Source organism: Anomaloglossus baeobatrachus, chromosome 8 (genome assembly GCF_048569485.1).
Source record: "Anomaloglossus baeobatrachus isolate aAnoBae1 chromosome 8, aAnoBae1.hap1, whole genome shotgun sequence".
NCBI classification, from domain to species: domain Eukaryota; kingdom Metazoa; phylum Chordata; class Amphibia; order Anura; family Aromobatidae; genus Anomaloglossus; species Anomaloglossus baeobatrachus.
This window is the reverse complement of record NC_134360.1, coordinates 215,452,048-215,472,834: the sequence shown is the minus strand read 5'-3', so window position 1 is coordinate 215,472,834 and position 20,787 is coordinate 215,452,048. Positions and strand designations below refer to the sequence as shown.

Genomic DNA, 20,787 nt, shown 5'->3' with positions numbered 1-20,787 from the left:
ACATATAGTTGCCATGATCCTCACAGGAGGTAATTTGTGTAGATTGGGACCCCAGTACATTGATGCTTAGGAGTTTTTCTGTCCTTCCTGGAGGACTGCTGACCTCTCGATCATACATATATATAAACTATGTTTCACATGTTATTGTATATCACATGTATGGATTGTCAATGATCAGTCAGCAGTTGGGTAAGATCCCTAATATTTAGTGATCACTTGCCTATGTCCACACTTGGTTTGTGCCGCTCTGCACCTATCCACCAAATAAAGTTTTTTCACTTTTTGTACCTTGGACTTTGGTCGTAATTTCTCTTGTTTGCACCTATGTATAACGACTTGTCCTAGTCCCCATCCAGTCATTATGATCATTATGGTTTTTCTATATTGCTACATAATTTTCTGGTAAATTATGGTGTGGCTGTGGCTCTTTTTGCAGCGTCAACAATGACCGGTGCCGAGGTCGTAGCCCTGGTACCGTGGCAAGGAGGCAGACGGTGGTGGCTGCCTGCAGGAGCTGGGATTACAGCCGGTGGAACCATAAGGGACCGGGATTGGGTAGTGGCCCGCCGGTACCGAACCGGGGAACCGATTGGAAACCGGAGCACCAGGAGGGGTACTCAGACCCAGTACGAGGCCCAGAAACAACTGGACTGAGACGAATCAACTGATTGAGGACTTGACTTTAGGCCCTTTCTCACCTAAGACCCGACTGAAGACAACAGCCCAATGATAGGGGTAGAAAGCCACCGCCTAGGCATCGAGACCCCACGGGCCAGCGTCTGCGGGCACACAGGCTCTACTGGCATACATCAGGCTGGGGAGTGGACTACCGTTGCTCAGGCATAGGAGTCATCATTTTCTACAAAAGTGAGGTGCAGGAGAAAGGCAGAAACCACCAACCTGAAAAGGGGAAAAGCGCAGTCGGCTGCGTGCACCGTCCACCATCTTGTTTGGTTTACCAGAGACTCCAACATGTTTGTAATAGTGAGTTCAACAGTGACTTCGGGCCACGCGCCGCACCGCACCGACACGCCAGCATGCATCATCCATTCCCCCGCTTCAGCACCTTCCTCGGGCCCCCCGGGACCATCATCCCCCTACCCATGGAGGGGGTCAACACCAAGCTGTGCAACGCCATCCCCGGGAGCCTAGTCAACAGCAGCGGTAGTGTCCATCCATTCACCACAACCCGTGGGTGGCGTCACAAACTTATATCCTCAAAAACAACCGCGGCCCCGGCCGTGGACCTCTCCACCGAAAACCACCCCTCGCGTAGCGCCAGCAACTCCTTTTCAGAGTGACGTGACCCCCGGGTCCGTGAGGAGCTTGAGCCACCCACCCACGAGCACAGATCCGAGCGGCTCGGCAGCCGGCCGAGCCCCGGGGCAGTACATACGCATCATTGGACGAAAAACGCACAAAAACGCAGCGAAAAGGCACTGTAACGCGACAAATCCGCATGTATTTTTTATGCGTTTTTCTGCCAGAGTGGGTTTTTTTGCTGAAGAAACAAAACTGCAGCATGCGCACATAGCCTTACTATACAAATTATACAGACAAATGACGGAATACAAACCGGTGAGTCCCAGCCACACCAGTATACCTCGCGTGATAAAGATTTTACCTCTCGGCAATATTGGCCATATTATCTTTTTTCACCGGTGCCAAGAGGAATATGGTAGCACCCGGTGACAGAGATAGATATTGATGGAGCAGGTCAGGGTAGAGATGTAACTTTCACAAATTTGGACATTTTTGCAACAAAGAAATCACAAAATGTAAAAATGGATAATTGTCAATATTTGTATACTTTTCAATGAGTAATATCAGAGGGAAGGCACAATACAGACTTTTCATTGAATTTTCTCATTCTCAGCATACAGAATATTGATTGGTCACAAAAGGTGGTGGAGAAGTCTATAGAACTGGAGAATTGCGAGAGGAAACTGCTTCCATATACTGCAAATAAGAGGTAAGTCACACATTAATATAATAAATTATGTGTTATAAATAATTTTAGTAACACATGAATAAATTGAAAATAAGTTAAATTACCAGTCTGTTACTGTCACTGTACAGTCTGGGACAATTGGCAGAAACTAAGGAATCACAAGATAGGTGGACAAGTGCTAGATTTTTTGCAGTAGCATGGCTGTCAGTGCAATTGCAAGACTGTATTTTATGGGGCACTATTGTTGGCAGTTTAACACCTTTCCGGTTGGGCCATTTTTTTCAGGGTTTTTTGTGCTTTTGTTTTTTTTTTTCCCTTCTTCCAAAAGCCATGAGTTCTTTTTTCATTTTTTTCTGACAACATAGCTGCATGGGGGCTTGTTTTTTTTTTGTGGGACAAGTTGTAGTTTGGAGTGACACCATTCATTTTACCATCACCAGGGACGGCATAAATTCTCCAATAAATACCGCCTGCTTAACCGAGTTGAAAGTACTGTGTCACTTCAAAAGCACTAAAATGTAGAAATCATTGGTCCTAGATGACCCCTCCCCCCCCCAAGAGTACTGCAGGGATTAAGAATCGTGATAGACAGACCATTATCTGTAATATTCACGGGACTAGGACTGTCAGTTTAACCTTTTATTGTGGCCCAATTTTTTAAAGTTTTCTAAAAGATGCTATCCTTGAGTAGCTCACTAAAAACAACCCCATAGCACAGCATCAGCTTTGATTTAAAAGGATCAGTCCTGTAAAACTAATATGATCAACTTCTATGAGGAAGTAAGTTCCAGATTAGATCACGATAAGGTCATTGATGTCCTTTATCTGGACTTTTTAAAGGCTGTTAGTACAGTGCCACATAAAATGTTACTATGTCAAATAAGAGCAGTAGGACTGTGGAAAATATGTGTACCTAGTTTAACAACTGTCTCACAGATACGAAACAGAGGTATGTTATTAATGAAACACTCACTGTTTGGGCCATAGTTAATAATGGGGTACAACAGGGGTCAGTATTGGGTGCTCTTCTTTTTAACATCTTAATGAATGACCTTGTAGAGGATATACAGAATAAAATTACAATATTTGCAAATTATAATAAAGTCTGCAGGGTAATCAACACAAAGGAGGCTATTTTGATATTACAGGGATTTATGTGAGCTGGAGGTTTGGGCTGAGAAATGCTAATTAATATTTAATGTTAAAATGACCTGGCAATATTCTACAGATTAGTATGAATGTGGCAATTATCGATTTAACCTCTTACCGACATTTGACGTACTGGGTACGTCCTGCCTCATCACAGTATACGCACCGCCGGCTGCCGCGGGCAGCCGAAGGTGAATTCCGCATGTGCCAGGTGAATTGAACAGCTGACATGTGTGGCTATCAGGCGAGACTGGATTTGCAGTGAGAACACCCTAAGGTGTTTTTTCCCATTTTTTCCACACTGTCTGTTTGCATGACAATTTTAATGGAGAAACAAATCACGATAGAGGACCCTAGGCTATCCCTAACCTGAGGGTTAGTCCTGATGGTGGAGATGCCTGATTCCCATTTTTGGCTATGCTCCTTACCCTTACTACACTGATAGCTCCCTCACCCTCCCTAGCACCAGGAAGGACAGGGCAGACAGATAAAGACAGACAAGGGAAAACTCTGAAACACTGCGCACACACACAGGAATAGACAATGAGAGACTCAGGAATAAAGCAAAAGTAGGAAGGTAACAACAAAAAGGCAACAATGGTTAACTCCACAACCGCACTAAGCAACAAGTATACCAACCACCAGATAGTCTAAATCACAACACCTCACCAATACATCTAAGATAAACTATACTTGGCATAGGTGGAAGGATCTAGCCAGCATACATAGGAGGGGAGCAGATGTGATTGGCTTCCCCACAACATGTGATGAAAGGAGACTAACAAGCAGACTATCAGAGATTAACTCTTGCTAGTCTGTCTATGAATTACCACTCTGCAAGTCGACATCCGAGCCTGTATTGATCACAGACACCAGAGACCTTATCGGGTGCAGTGTCAGAACATGGTACGATCCTTATATTGCTGAAAGATTCACTTTTTTATTTTACTGGGGCAAAGGATATGGAATGAGAAGGGATTGTCCTAGCAGTGGACAATCCCTGTAGTAACAACGACAACCCCCTACTCTGTCTATACATCAGTGTCAGAGAAAGGAACTGCTTAGTTGTTGAAATAAAAAGTCAGTTTCAAGTTTGTGCTGACACAGAAAACACTGTTCTTTGTTAGACTTATTAGGTCAACAAAGGGGCTAATGCGTTTAGGCCTGCCAAATCTCATAGGGTGTGGTACTTCTCAGGAGAACACACTGAAACCAAAACTTGTTGTGGGGTGTGACTAAGCTGAGTGGATAGAGGGAGGTTCTTTTTTATGCAGCTATGGTGTCTGCTATCATGTTAGAAAAGTTTACATTTATGCACGGTCCGCCTATATTCATGAAGCCTATAAATAAACGAGATCTTCACTTTTTCTTTGGAGAGCATTGGAAATCACATGCCTATGTACTTCTTTGATTCACTCCAGTGCAGTAATATGAATACCAGGAACTTTTAAATTGGCGTTTAAAGGGAACCTGTCACCGGATGTTTATAATACTCACCTAATGCTCGGTGGAGAGCAGACTGGTCGGATGGGCGTCTCCGTATTCTGGGTCCGCACCTCCTCTTTCAGCCATCTTTGTCCTCCTTCTGAAGCTAGTGTGGATGACGCGTTCTAACTGACTGTGCAGGACCTAAATGTCGGCTTGTGTGTATGACGTAGAACACGCCATGCACACTCGCTTCATAAGGAGGACAAAGATGGCCGAAAAAGTAGGCGCGGACCTGGAGAACGGAGACGCCCATCCAAACAGTCTGCTCCGCACAGACCGTTAGGTATTATAAACATCCGGTGACAGGTTCCCTTTAAACTGCTCCGTCAGACACAAACTGGAAGAAGACCTTTTAGGATCGGAGATCGGTGGGATCAATTGAAGTACTTTTCAGAAGTAAAATATATTAGCATTTTACATAACTTACTAATTTAAATTCATTTAATGCCAATTTTCCCCCCTAGACAACTCCTTCAAAAGGGATTGTCCTGTTTTAACTATTTTTAACCCATAGGTTCATTGGTATATAGAATAACAAGCTAAGCTTTACTTACCTTTTCCAGTTGTGAAGCCCCACAGGTGTTGTGTCGGTGCATTACCTTCAGGGACTCCACTCGGCTGGATCTTGTCACTGGTAGGAGATCTTCTATTTGTCGTGACGCCACTCTCAGTATTGCGGTCAGTGGGGACCGCCACTGCAGGTTGAGGGACGCCTGGGGCTGATGGTAAGTGCAGTTAGTTGGAATAGCCTCCTGAGAGTGAGGCAAGCCCCAGGGCCCTGTGTAGGTGCGTAGTACCACAAGGCGCAGAATAACTCCACACACGCAGGATGTCTTTCAGGGGTTTTACTCACTTCAGGTGGCAGGGTGAGTAACCCGGGCGTAGCTGGGATGAACCAGGCGGGAACCAGGTATCCTTCAGGCTGACTTCTGATGGTGACTACCAACTCGCCTTCCTTAGCCCTTGGTGGTTTGGGGTAACCCCGACTTTTAGTCCCTATGGGGGTCACCCAGGGAAGTTCCTGAAGCCTCTCTCCCCTTCGTTTGCCGTTTGCTTGTTGCCTGGGCCAGATCACTCCAGCTGCTTGCCTCCTGTGAACTGTGGGCCCTAACTGTGGCTACGTGGCTGCGGCTTTTAGGTGTTGTGGTGTGGGCTTTGAGGGCCCCACACCGGCATGTTTAGCAGGGAAAGGTGGATCTATCCCCGCTCCGGGATCTGCCGCCCGTTTGGGCCTGGTTCTCCCTAGCAGTCTCCTTACTTCCCACTCTGTGCTCTCTCTCTAGCTGGAGATGGGTTTCGGGTAGCACTCCTAGGTGACCGTTCTCCCCCGTCGGTAGCCACTGCGCGGACGCTGTCAGACTGCAACAGCTCCAGGGGAAGGGGTCAGCTCCTCTTCGGAGCTCCCTGGACTCTGCACTGAACCGGCTCACTTGAGGGACCTGCACTTCTCCTCCTGTCTGAGCTCCACTTCATGCTCCTCACTCCTCCACACTCTGCTGCAGACTGTTTACTCCTCCTTCTCTTCCCTCTTGTGCCTGCCTACGCCACCTAGCAACCAGGCTCTCTTACCACACCCCTTGAGAGGAGATGGAGGCTTTTGGCCCCCTCCACTATTCCAGTGGAGGTGAAGGCTTTTCCCCCTCCTGGGATCCCCAGGGGTCCTCTCATAGGTACATGTGTGAGACCTGATCACTATGCGCCTGTGTAGTCACACCTCGGTCAGCCTTCTGGATTACCTGTATTGTACTGTCCCCAGCATGGGTGCAGTACTCAGTGGTGCCTGACCAGGTCAGGGGCGCCACACAGTCTTTGTTGATCATCTGCAGTGGTGATCTCAGTCGATGGTTGGAGTACTGTTGAAGTGACGTCACTGCTGCAGCCCATCAAGTAAGACCGAAGTAGAAGTGGAGAGTCAGTGGTGAATCCTAAGAGGGTAAAAATAGTTGAAATGGGACAACTAAGGGAAAGGGATTAATTCTCCAATGTAAAAGCCTCTCTATGTAAGGCCTGCGCCACACATCCGTGCCTCCGGTACGTGTTTGTCATTTTTTACACGTACCGGCGGCACGGAGACACTTTAACCAATGCTACCCTATTGTAGCAGGCACACACACGTAAAACCACACGGAACGTGTGTCCGTGTGCGTTTGTACGTGTGTGCGATTTTCAAAGCGCTGACATGTCAGTGTTTTCTCCGGCAGCACGGGTGTCACACGGCCCGCACCCGTACCACACGGGTGTAGTGTGGATGCGGTCCCGTGTGACACGCGCCGGAGAAAACACACATGTCAGTGAAAAAAAACCAAAACATTTACTCACCTTCTCCAGCCCTCCTGTCTCTGCCGCTGCTGCCTCTTGCTGCCGACCGCCGCTCATTATTCTCATTGAATATTCACTTCACTGCCTGGCAGCAGCAGCAGCGGGGAGACGGGAGGGCTGGAGACCGAGGATCAGCACCACGGACAGCAGCGCGGACAGCAGGAAGGACCAGGTGAGTATAATAATTACTGATTCTACGTGTGCTATCGCGGATAGCACACGTAGAACACACGTGTCACGCACGTACCAGAGACACGTACTTACCTGCACGCAACACGCAGGGAAAATACGTGTCTCTCGGCACGTGCGTGAATTTCACGTGAGTGTGGCAGAGGCCTAAGACAAACTAATGAAAATGTATACATATATGGGGTGAATGGGGTATTTGTTGTTATTTTAACATCATTCTCTTTTTGTTTAATAGGAAAATGGGTCTCAATGTTCTCACTCCTTGGCTCGCCCCAATTATCTGGGATGGAATATATGACATGAACATATTAGATAACAAACACAACAGTACACGAATTGGATTGTTTGTATTTGCTGTGAAAAAGTAAGTATACATTGTAAACTAGGAGTTGGTTCACAATGCACAGTGTTGAAATACCACCTACCGGCAACATGCTCGCCGGCTGTTGCTGATTTAAGGCCTAAGACACACGGCATGACAATCGGAGCGAGTGGAATGCGATAAAACATCGCATTCCACTCGGACCAATATTACTCTGTGCCAGCACCCATGAGCGATTATTTTCTCAGCCCTAATCGGACCGAGAAAACAGTCGCAGCATGCTGCGGGTGCAATGCGATTCTGTGTCACTCGCACCCATTCAAGTCTATGGGGCGAGAGAAGCATGGCACTGCACTCACGTTACACTGGTGTACTGCGAGTGCAGAGTGAGAATGGCAATAGCCGGCTACGGAGGAGAGAGGGAGATAAATCCCTCCCCTCCTCAGTGCTGGCCCGCCCCTCCTCAGTGCCGAGTTTCATGCGAGGATCGCTGAAGTCTCCGTGTGACCCCAGCCTAATAGTTTGCTTACAAAAGCTGACTGCACTTCAGATATGCACTGGATGATTAGTAATAGATCACATACTGTACACTGCCAGTGACCTCGGCAGCGCGAGTCCTGTTTATACAGGACTAGTGATGTGCGGACGCGGACTGTAAAAAAGATCTGGGTGCTGGCCCCGGGCTCGGAGTTCTCAGGGAACTCCGGCTAATGATCTTGCAACAGGACGATACGCTTGCTGTATGCTGCAGATATTTTCTGCACCAAAAATCACACTTTGTAGCTGAAAAACATAAAAAAAAATTACGCTTGTAATAATGGGGCATATTTGGTGCGTTTTTAATGCGTTTTTTCAGTAGAAGCAAGCCAAAAATGCAAGAAATAGAACATGCTGTGTTTTTTTGTTAGAAGTTTATGACAAAAAACTGCAAAGTGCTCGCAGCAAATCTGATTTCTCATATACTTTGCTGGGAAGTCAAAAGTAAGAACTTTGTGACAACAAAACTGCACCAAAAAACGCAACAAAAACTCGACAAAAACTGCAGCGTGCGCATGTAGCCTAAGTGTAGTCATTATACAATATACCGTATATTATAACAGGAGACCATCAAGACCTTGAAAAAATGAACATTAGAATATGAAAAAAATGAGTTTAGGGCTTGAGCTCATTAAACCACCTTTTCTTTTTTTATCATTCTTTCAGTTTTTTTATTTTTGCTTTGTTTACCTTTTTCATAAATGTGTGAGTATGATGATGCCAAATTTTGAAAACGTTTTTGTTGTTTATAAGCTTTTTTTAAAATAAATACTCCCTTTAAAAAAAAATCTGTTTTTGTGTGATAATATTCTGGGAGCCAAATGTGTTTCGATAGAGTTATGTGAGGGCTTATTTTTTAAAGGCAAGTGAATTTTCTTTTGTACCATTATGTGATAAATATGACAATTTAATTTCTTTTTATTATTTTCTTTTGTTTTAAAATGAAAAAAAAAAAAACAAAACCAAAAACAAAACAGAAATTCTAGATTTAATTTATTGTAAAACTGACCAGTTATCTTTTTATTCTGTGGTTTGAAACAATTCAGACAATGACAAATTTTTAAAAAATGTTTATGCTTAGATCAAATAAGGACTTTTTAATATATATCTTTTAGCATTTTACTTTTAGCTCAATTTTTTGTGCGGGATACTGAACAAAAACAGCAATTTTAGCATAGATTTTCATTTTTTTTAATAACAAAATTCACTATGCAGGATAAATAATAATACCATATGGGTCACAATGTACGCTATGATACCAAATATGTGTTTATTTGTGCAAATTATTAGGTTTTTTTCCTTTAAAATAAAATATTTATTAATAAACGTGTGATATCGGGGTTCCATTTTTTTACAACAGCATCTTAGAGTTGTCCTCCTTGCAGATTCAGCGGGTCCTGACCTGCGGGGCCGCGAGTATCCTCTGCAGGAGAACGCAGGAGACTGCAGCTACTCGTACCCACGATCAGGGTTCCGTGCACTGCGGTCTCCTGCTTGTGTTCTCCCTACGGAGGACGCATGCGATTGTGATGCCCTGGACAAGCCAGGGGTCACAGGTAATGACATCACCACACCCTACACCCCGGTTAGGCACACCTAAGCTAGACCTGAAATCCTTGTTGCCTTCCTCCAGGGGCTGATGTCCACACCAGGGGGTGGAGCCAGGCGGTTGGTCTCCGCCCACCAAGGAGTTCACAGTCCTGGAGGCGGGAAAACCAGGCAGATTAGGTTTGGAGTTTGAAGTAGAAGGAGGGAAAGTAGTGAAAGAGAAAAAGTGACAGTTTGAAAGCCTGAAGTTGGTCCGGGTGTGTGCCCTGGACCGAGACAGCAAGGTTAGCAGACGGCAGTGACCGTCTGCAGGAGTGGCCTATCGGAGTTACCATAAGGACCGCGGACGGGTGGTGGCCCGGCGGTACCGGACCGGTACACAAGGAGAAGCCAGCACCATTGGCAGGGGCCTTTCGGATTCCGGCAAGGCTAGGAGTCGCCGTGAATTTGCCAAATCCGTCAGTGAAGGGGACCTCCGGGTCTCCAAACAACTAAGTCCCGATTGAAGGCAACCGTCCAACCGTATGAGAGAGACACCGCCACCGCCAAGGCACCAGTTTCTCAGAGCCAGCGCCTGCGGGCAAAGAGGGGCTCATCCGGCCCATATCCAAGTCGGGGAGCGGGTTACCGGTGGGAATCCATCACTACCAACATTGAACATAGGTGCAGGGAAAGTGGGTGGCGTCACGGACAATATCCCTAAAACCAAACAACCATTCTCCTTTTCACTCACGGGCGAGGAGCGCCGCTCGAGTCCCCGGGATCCGGCCCATCGCTCGAGCCACCGAGCAGCAGCGGTCGCAGCAGCAGCGGCAGCCGGACCCGAGCAGTGGGAGAGCGTAGCGTCCCCTCCTCCGCCCGCGACACGATTCCGCAGCAAACAATTGACATGCTACAGTCTGGAAAGACGCTCCACAGGTCAGTATTTGCCGCGGAAAAAACAAGCACAGTAGGCATGGGATTTCTAGATATCCCGTCCACTATGCTTGTACTGTACAACACAGCATTTTGGACATAGCGAAAACACACTACATCCAAAACACTGCAAACACTGATCGTGGGCACACACTCTAAGATGTGTCCTTCTGTTACATGGTGTTCAGCTCTAAACTCACCAGGTGTCATGGTGACTTCTGACTGTGTTCACAGAGTCTGACAGGCCATCCCGTGCTTTTGAGTTCAATCAAACTCGGGTGTTGAACAGTAGTGTGTTTACTAGTGATCAATCTCCCAGGAGTTAATTTCCGCTTCCCTGTCATTGCTGCTAGGGTGACAGGTTGCTGGATGCCTATCACAGCCTCCTCCACCATTTAAAAGATGGTGAATGTCAATTATAGCTTAATTTGCAAATACCGGTCCTTGTACTCTGGTGATCTAGTTTTGGTGATCTCTTGAGCGTTATTTGTTGTCTTGTCAAAATATCCTTGTTGTTTATTTCCTCCCAGATTCTGTATTTCTTATTGAGCACGTATTGTCTTACCTTTATGTGTGTGAGCAGTGAGTTTGAGTTTTGGTTGTTCTCTCTCTGTCTATTTGTGTTGTATATGCCACTCCTGTCCTGGCCCTCCCCAGAGGTTGGGGAGATGGGGTAGAGGCCAGGGATATTCAGGAGCTAGGGTTAGGAAGGCGTCCCAAACATCATCACCATCATAAGTATATTTTGGGAACAGGACCAGCGAGCCCTAGAACCAGTGTAGTCACCCCATTTCCAAGTTACCTTGTCACACCCCTCGACACCTTCTCTATTATTTTGCTTGCATAGTACACATCTTATTACATGGTTGATGGATAACATATTGGAAAGTTCAGTTTGCATATTTCCAGTCTCATTCTGACTAGACATGCTCAGCCTTTCTCAATACAAGGGGATTAATAAAGGCCGAACACGACTAGTTAGCATGTAACTGTGGCGCCCCTGAGGCTCTGGTCACCACAGGGTACTGCAACTAAGTTAAGGAGCAGTATCTATCTGGGGAAAGTGACAGGTATCAGAAAACAGCAAATGATAAAATGTAACTTTTATTTATGTTTCTCTAAAAAGGGAGTAGACCCTGTCTTTAAAAAAATTCCATAAAAAATGCCATAAAGAGGGTAGGATAATGTATCGCCCCTAGAGCACTACAAAAGTGGGGGGGCCCATACACCCTGTTAGCTGGCATTAACACACAAACATAAAGACTGGTTACTAATGGCAACCACACTGAGGGCACCTGAATAGATCGGTATGAACAAGACTCCAGACTGCAGGGTCACTCCACCCTAGCACTGCCTGTTTCCAAGAACACACCGTGCCATACCCTCATGTAAACAGATAGAGGGAATGGAAACACTTATCAACTATATCAGTTCTGAATCAAAAATGCCCAAGAGGACAAAACAATAGGGTAAATATTTCTCTTTGGGAGAAGGAGGATTGGGGATTTAAACAGCATTTTTGTCACTTTAGAAGGGATCCCGGATCCAGAGTGGAAGTATCCGTGGATACGCCGTTAAATGGTGGCAAATTGTCTGTATGGAATCTGAACACACTTATATGGGTGAGATTGTTCCATTTTTCTAAACCAGACAAGGATACAATGGGGCTTTGATTATTTACCCTATTGTTTTGTCCTCTTGGGCATTTTTGATTCAGAACTGATATAGTTGATAAGTGTTTCCATTCCCTCTATCTGTTTACATGAGGGTATGGCACGGTGTGTTCTTGGAAACAGGCAGTGCTAGGGTGGAGTGACCCTGCAGTCTGGAGTCTTGTTCATACCGATCTATTCAGGTGCCCTCAGTGTGGTTGCCATTAGTAACCAGTCTTTATGTTTGTGTGTTAATGCCAGCTAACAGGGTGTATGGGCCCCCCCACTTTTGTAGTGCTCTAGGGGCGATACATTATCCTACCCTCTTTATGGCATTTTTTATGGCATTTTTTTAAAGACAGGGTCTACTCGCTTTTTAGAGAAACATAAATAAAAGTTACATTTTATCATTTACTGTTTTCTGATAATTAATAATCATCACCAGTGGCTATATTACTGAAAGTGACAGGTAGTTTTCTGGTGCTCACACCAGACACGTTTCACATGCAGTTAGGTGCCTTCCCCCGCAGAGGGGGTGGACTGGGATGGACAGGGAGAGTTAGCCATCCAGGAGTATGAGAGTTCCCGGTCACCAGGACAACCATTGGGGGGCGGGTGCCTAATGGGGTATAATAGGAAGTAGCCATGACACATAGTGAGTAGTGATGAGCGAGCATGCTTGTCACTACTCGGTACTCGCACGAGTATCGCTGTACTCGGGCTGCTCGGCGGGGACCGAGTAATCTCGCGATACTCGTGTTGTACTCGTGGTCTTCATTTCTGCATGTTGGCGCTCTTTTGAGAGCCAGCCCTCATGCAGGGATTGGCTGGCAGACCACTGCAATGCCACAGCCCTGTTAGTTGTGGAATTGCAGTGATTGGCCGGCCTGCACAGCGTGACCGAGCCTTTATATCGGCCGGCGCGCTGTGCTCTGTACACAGCTATTCAGACATTCAGTGTAGGGAGAGTGTCGCTGATTCAGGGAAAGCTTTGCGGCCCTTTATAGTTAGTTCCGGAGCAGGGCTGCAAACAGTGTGACCAGAAGTCCTTCTCAGGACTATTCTAGTTGTATACAGGCAGGCAGGGTATAGCCAGGTCGGAGTACAGTAGCAGAGTCCTTCTCAGGACTATTGTTGCTATATACAGGCAGGGTATAGCCAGGTCGGAATACAGGCTAGTGACCAGAAGAGTCCTTGTCAGGACTATTGTAGCAGTATACAGGCAGGCAGGCAGGGTATATAGCCATTCCTAGTGGTGACCGTATACCAGCCTTCATCATATCTGGGGCTGGTGTACACAGTGTAAAACAGTCCAGATAGTGTCAGACTTCTCAGTAATTGTCGCTCCTAAAAACCAGTTAGGTTCTTATTGCGTCCGTGCTTGCATTTAAAAACAGCACGTGTGTGGCAGTCGGTGGCAGCGTACAGGTGCGCGTTTTGCACAAACTATTATATAACGCACAAGTCTAGTGTATAATACACGTCAGTCAGCAGTGTCTGATAGTGTCAGACTTCTCAGTAATTGTCGCTCCTAAAAACCAGTTAGGTTCTTATTGCGTCCGTGCTTGCATTTAAAAACAGCACGTGTGTGGCAGTCGGTGGCAGGGGACAGGTGCGCGTTTTGCACAAACTATTATATAACGCACAAGTCTAGTGTATAATACACGTCAGTCAGCAGTGTCTGATAGTGTCAGACTTCTCAGTAATTGTCGCTCCTAAAAACAAGTTAGGTTCTTATTGCGTCCGTGCTTGCATTTAAAAACAGCACGTGTGTGGCAGTCGGTGGCAGCGTACAGGTGCGCGTTTTGCACAAACTATTATATAACGCACAAGTCTAGTGTATAATACACGTCAGTCAGCAGTGTCTGATAGTGTCAGACTTCTCAGTAATTGTCGCTCCTAAAAACCAGTTAGGTTCTTATTGTGTCCGTGCTTGCATTTAAAAACAGCACGTGTGTGGCAGTCGGTGGCAGGGGACAGGTGCGCGTTTTGCACAAACTATTATATAACGCACAAGTCTAGTGTATAATACACGTCAGTCAGCAGTGTCTGATAGTGTCAGACTTCTCAGTAATTGTCGCTCCTAAAAACCAGTTAGGTTCTTATTGTGTCCGTGCTTGCATTTAAAAACAGCACGTGTGTGGCAGTCGGTGGCAGGGGACAGGTGCGCGTTTTGCACAAACTATTATATAACGCACAAGTCTAGTGTATAATACACGTCAGTCAGCAGTGTCTGATAGTGTCAGACTTCTCAGTAATTGTCGCTCCTAAAAACCAGTTAGGTTCTTATTGCATCCGTGCTTGCATTTAAAAACAGCACGTGTGTGGCAGTCGGTGGCAGCGTACAGGTGCGCGTTTTGCACAAACTATTATATAACGCACAAGTCTAGTGTATAATACACGTCAGTCAGCAGTGTCTGATAGTGTCAGACTTCTCAGTAATTGTCGCTCCTAAAAACCAGTTAGGTTCTTATTGCGTCCGTGCTTGCATTTAAAAACAGCACGTGTGTGGCAGTCGGTGGCAGGGTACAGGTGCGCGTTTTGCACAAACTATTATATAACGCACAAGTCTAGTGTATAATACACGTCAGTCAGCAGTGTCTGATAGTGTCAGACTTCTCAGTAATTGTCGCTCCTAAAAACCAGTTAGGTTCTTATTGCGTCCGTGCTTGCATTTAAAAACAGCACGTGTGTGGCAGTCGGTGGCAGCGTACAGGTGCGCGTTTTGCACAAACTATTATATAACGCACAAGTCTAGTGTATAATACACGTCAGTCAGCAGTGTCTGATAGTGTCAGACTTCTCAGTAATTGTCGCTCCTAAAAACCAGTTAGGTTCTTATTGCGTCCGTGCTTGCATTTAAAAACAGCACGTGTGTGGCAGTCGGTGGCAGCGTCAGGCTCTATATTGTCCCTGGATAGAGACGTGCATGATGGCCTGTAAACATGAAGTGCCCATTGTAAGGAAGTGGGTCTATTGTAGTATAGCCCTTAGGCAGGGCAGCCAAAAATTGGGAGGCTCCACGTTGTCCCTGGATAGAGACGTGCATGAGGGCCTGTAAACCTGAAGTGCCCATTGGAAGGAAGTGGGTCTATTGTAGTATAGCCCTTAGGCAGGGCAGCCAAAAATTGGGAGGCTCCACGTTGTCCCTGGGTAGAGACGTGCATGAGGGCCTGTAAACCTGAAGTGCCCATTGGAAGGAAGTGGGTCTATTGTAGTATAGCCCTTAGGCAGGGCAGCCAAAAATTGGGAGGCTCCACGTTGTCCCTGGGTAGAGACGTGCATGAGGGCCTCAAAACATTGTTCCCATTGCAAAGGAGCGGGTCTCCTGTCGTTGTAATATCCATTCTGCAAAGAATGGGCGAAAAAATTTACCACTGGGGGTATACCTGAAACAAAGGCCTAAGTATTGCAATTTGTAACGGTCATCATCATGGTGGCGCATGAGGAGAAGGAGGAGCAGTCCAGCGATTATCCAAAGTCCAGAAGTGTGTACCCATGGGTGAGTGGAGGTACATGGCAAACTTTAAATTCCGCTCTCATTTGCTGGTGGTGTGGTGAAGTCTGGCCCAATCCAACCCTTGTTCATCTTGATCAGAGTCAGCCTGTCAGCATTTTCAGTTGACAGGCGGGTGCGTTTATCTGTAATGATTCCACCTGCGGCACTAAAAACACGCTCTGACAAAACGCTAGCAGCAGGGCAGGCCAGGACTTCCAAGGCGTAGAGAGCCAATTCATGTCACGTGTCCAGCTTGGATACCCAATAATTGTAAGGCACAGAGGAATGTCGGAGTACAGTTGTTCGATCTGCAAGGTACTCCTTCAGCATCTGGGCAAACTTAGGATTTCTTGTGGCACTACCCCGCACCTCAGGGGCTGTGGTACGTGAGGGGCTGAGAAAACTGTCCCACATCTTAAAGACTGTTCCCCTACCTCTGGCGGATTGGACTTGTGCCTCTCTCGGCTGTACGCCTCGGTTGTCCACTGATTCATGACCTATGCCGCTAGCGTTTTGTGAGGGGAATGCTTTGCCTACTTCCGTGACTATGGCCTTCTGGAACTGCTGCATTTTGCCTGACCTCTCCGCCTCGGGAATAAGAGACATAAAGTTCTCCTTTTAGCGTGGGTCTAACAGTGTTACCAACCAGTAATGATTGTCGGCCAAGATGTTCTTAACGCGAGGGTCACGAGACAGGCAGCTTACCATAAAGTCAGCCATGTGTGCCAGACTCTTAACAGCCATCACTTCAGTATCCTGACCAACACGATGACTGAACATGCTGTCCTCCTCCTCCTCCTCCTCATCATCTACCCTGTCCTCTGGCCAGCCACGCTGAACCGAGGATATGACTGCATGTCATATCCTCAATTTGGCCAGAGAGTTGCTCCATGTCTTCATCCTCCTCCTCGTCATAGTCCTCCACTGCACGTTGTGATGAGACGAGGCTGGGCTGTGTGTTATCATCACCCACACCCACTACTGTTTCTTGCTCAAACTCATCGCGCTCCGCCTGCAATGCATCATGGTTGTTTTTTGAGCAGAGACCATTTTAGAAGGCAGAGAAGCGGTATGGTGACGCTAATAATGTCGTCATCGCCGCTCACCATCTTGGTGGAGTCCTCAAAGTTTTGGCGGATGGTGCATAGGTCGGACATCCATCTCCACTCCTCAGGTGTTATGTGTGTAGTTTGACCCATTTCCCGACGGCTTAGGTGATGCAGGTACTCAACAACTGCCCTCTTCTGCTCACATATCCTGACCAACTTGTGCAGAGTTGAATTCCAACGCGTGGGGACATCACACACCAGTCTGTGTGCCGGAAGATGCAAACGGCGTCTTAAGCTGGCAAGGCCGGCTGAAGCAGTAGGTGACTTTCGAAAATGTGCAGACAGGCGGCGAACTTTTACCAGCAGATCAGACAGCTCTGAGTATGACTTTAGAAACTGCTGAACGACGAGGTTGAGCACATGGGCCATGCATGGAACATGTGTCAGCTGGCCTCGCCTCAAAGCCGCCACCAGGTTCCGGCCATTGTCACACACGACCTTTCCTGGCTTTAGGTTCAGAGTTGTGAGCCAGTGATCTGCCTGCTGTTTCAGAGCTGTCCACACCTCTTCTGCATTGTGGGGTTTGTCACCTATGCAGATTAGCTTCAGCACTGCCTGTTGCCGCTTCGCCGAGGCAGTGCTGCAGTGCTTCTGTGTCGCCCTGGACAAGCCAGGGGCCACAGAGCACAACACTTAAACACCCCACACTCCCTGCAGGCATATCATAGTCAAAACACAAAATCCTTGTTGCCTTCCCCAGGGGCTGTTGTCCACACCAGGGTGTGGAGCCAGGCGGTTGGTCTCCACCCACCGAGGAGGAGGGAAAACACAGGCAGTGAGAGTTAAGCTAAGGAAGTGGAAGGAGGAAAGTAGTAGAGAGGAGAAAAGTGACAGCAAAGAGCCTGAAGTTGGTCCGGGTGTGTGGACCGGACAGGACAGCAAGGTTGGCAGGATGTGGTGACCGTCTGCAGTTGAGGCCGATTGGAGTCTGCCGTAAGGACCGTGGACGGGTGGTGACCCGGCCGTACCGGACCGGTATACAAAGAGAAGCCAGCACCATTGGCAGAGGACTTTCGGATCCCGGCAAGGCTTGGTGTCGCCGTGAATTTGCCAAATCTGTTAGTGAAGGGAACCTCAGGGTTTCCAAACAGCCAAGTCCAGATAGAAGGCAACCGTACAACCGTGAAGGGGAGACACCGCCACCGCCAAGGGCAACCGTCTCCCAGGGCCAGCGCCTGTGGGCAAAAGGGGCTCCTCCGGCCCATATCCAGGTCGGGGAGCGGGTTACCGTTGGGAAACCATCACTACCAACACTTAACTTAGGTGCAGGGAGAGACAGTCATCACTAACCTGCAGGGAGGAACAACCGCAGCCGTCCGAGTGACCCGTCCATCCAGCCACTTGTTTTACCGTGAACTGTGTCATCATCATTGGGCTGAGTGAGTACCTCCATGCCGTGCGGCACAGCGCTGCTCCTGCGACCCTGCACCTCATCAGGCCCCGCAACCCGCCTGTCATCCATCTCTACCCCATCACCAGGCCCCGGGACAACCAACCCCCCTACCCACGGAGGGGAGAAATAACAACAAAGCTGCTCCCTGTCACAGGCTCCCGGGATCCCCGTCCAGAGCAGCGGTGGTGTCCACACAATCACCACAACCGTGGGTGGCGTCACGGACAATATCCCCAAAACCCAAACCACCCCTTTTCACTCACGGGCGAGTAGCGCCGCTCGAGTCCCCGGGATCCGGCCATCGCTCGAGCCAACGAGCGATAGCAGCAGCCGTAGAGCAGCGTCAGCCGGACCCGAGCAGTGGGAGAGCGCACCGTCCCCTCCTCCGCCCGCGACACTTCCAGCTTGGGACTGGTGTGGAGGGTAAAGTGGATGAGGATGCGCAGGAGGAGGAGGAGGCTGAGGAGCATGACATTCCGGAGCTGTAGAGTGTGTGTGAAACCCTGACTGAGGTAGGGCCTGCAAAACTTGGTGTGTGAAGGACGTGTTCCGTCCCTCGCTCAGACTGGGTCCCAGCTTGCACAATATTAACCCAGTGTGACGTCAACGAGATGTAGCGGCCTTGCCCACATGCACTTGTCCACGTGTCTGTGGTTAGGTGGACTTTGGCTGAAACAGCGTTGTTCAGGGCACGTGTGATGTTTTGTGACACGTGGTGGTTATGCAATGCGGGGACGGCACACCGGGAGAAATAGTGGCGGCTGTGGACCGAGTAACGTGGGACAGCTGCCACCATCAGGTCGCGGAATGCTTCTGTCTCAACCAGCCTAAAAGGCAACATTTCCAGCGCAAGCAGTCGCGAAATGTTAGCATTTAGAACTGTGGCATGTGGGGTGTTGGCAGTGTATTTGCGCCTGCGTTCAAAGGTTTGCTGAATGGATAACTGAACGTTGCGCTGGGACAAGGACGTGCTTGATGATGGTGTTCTTTCTGCGTAGGCAACTGCAGGTGCAGGAGTGGAGGAGGCTTGTTCGCAGGCAGCATGGACAGGGGATTGGCTCGCATGCACAACCAGCGAAGACGTAGCAGTGACATCAGCAAGCACTGCTCCTCGACTCTGTTGTACTTCCCACAAAGTCGGGTGCTTGGCTGACATGTGCCTGATCATGCTGGTGGTGGTCAGGCTGCTAGTTTTGGTACCCCTGCTGATGCTGGCATGGCAGGTGTTGCAAATGGCCTTTTTAGAATCATCTGGAGCCAACTTAAAAAACTGCCAGTGTCAGAGTTCCGGGTTTTCCAGTTTTCTTTTGAAAGAGCTTGCCCTTTGTTAACATGGAGTTTTCTGTTCTGTTGCCCTACTTCCTGTCCATCTGTTTAAAAGCCGCCCCTAAAGCTTAGTCCAGTGCCTGAGTATACTGCTTCCTGTGTGCTCCTGCCCTGCTGCTTTTGGTTCCTGATTGTTATTCGGATCCTCTTGGAAAACAACCGACACCGACTCTGGACTTCATCTGGTATCATCTAGCTGTGCCCGGACTCCGTTTGCCGTCTTTGGTCGGCACTTCTGCCCGGTTCCTTCCGTTTAATACCACTCTGGACTCACATCACGTACGGACATTTTTGGACTTACCTATTGCCCTTTTGTGTCCCGGCTGCTGCGCATTTAGGGCTTCTGGGGTGATTGCCAGACAGTCCCTGTATAGGGGTTCGCTCTTGGTGGTCTCCCTGGGGGAGTCCGGTGCGCGGTCCCGGGAATTCCCTTTCGCTCCGTCCCTGGAAGGTATTTCCTGTATTTATGTTCTACTGTGTTTTTGTTCCGTTTATGTACATATTTGCTGGTTGCATATTATAAACGTCTTGCACCAAGAACTCGTCTCTGGTTGTCATTGCCCTAACGCAATCGAAATCCTCAATACATACAATAGTATTACAGCCAGACTCGGGAAGACCTAACATTTGTACAGGCACCTTGTGTCGTGTTGTTCCGGGGAACAGTTGCCTGACGTCTGCCTGGGGCCACCACTCTGCTTCTTACTGCCTGTTGGGATGCTACGCCTCCCTCCCCCTGTGCACTGCTGTCCTCGCTCTGCATATCCTCCTGCCAGGTTGGGTCAGTTACTGGATCATCCACCACGTCGTCTTCCTCTTCCGCACCCTGCTCCTCCTCCTGACTTCCTGACAATTGTGTCTCATCATCGTCCACCCCTTGTTGAGACACGTTGCCAACTTCGTGAGAACGTGGCTGCTCAAATATTTGGGCATCTGTACATACAATCTCGTCATGGCCCACTTCAACAGGAGCTGGCGAGAGGCCAGAATTTGTGAATGGAAACGTGAACGAACAGCTCTTCCGAGTGTACAAGTGTGGGATCAGTAATGTCCGTGGACGTGTACTCGGCCTGGTGGTAGGAAGGAGGATCAGGTTCTGAAATGTGCGGTGCAGTATCACGGCTACTGACACTTGACCGTGTGGAAGACAGAGTGTTTGTGGTGGTGCCAATCTGACTAGAAGCATTATCCGCTATCCAACTAACAACCTGTTGACACTGGTCTTGGTTCAAGAGCGGTGTACTGCTGCGGTCCCCAAGAATTTGGGACAGGACGTGCGAGCGACTAGATGTGGCCCTTTGTTGTGGCGAAATTAGAGCTTGCACACAACCTCGGTCTCTGCCTGCACCACCATCACGTCCACTTCCTTGTTCGTTGACAACGCCCTTGC

At 48.1% G+C, this 20,787-nt stretch overlaps 1 protein-coding gene across 1 annotated transcript in view; it reads left to right on the top strand.

Moving 5' to 3' along the window:
• LOC142248835 (histo-blood group ABO system transferase 2-like) overlaps positions 1 to 20,787 on the top strand; it is an 82,676-nt gene that overhangs the window by 37,580 nt on the left and 24,309 nt on the right. The window contains exons 2-3 of the mRNA XM_075320164.1: positions 1,877 to 1,972; positions 7,332 to 7,460. Coding sequence (XP_075176279.1) covers positions 1,877 to 1,972; positions 7,332 to 7,460 — 225 coding nt within the window. The remainder of the gene's footprint in view (positions 1 to 1,876; positions 1,973 to 7,331; positions 7,461 to 20,787) is intronic.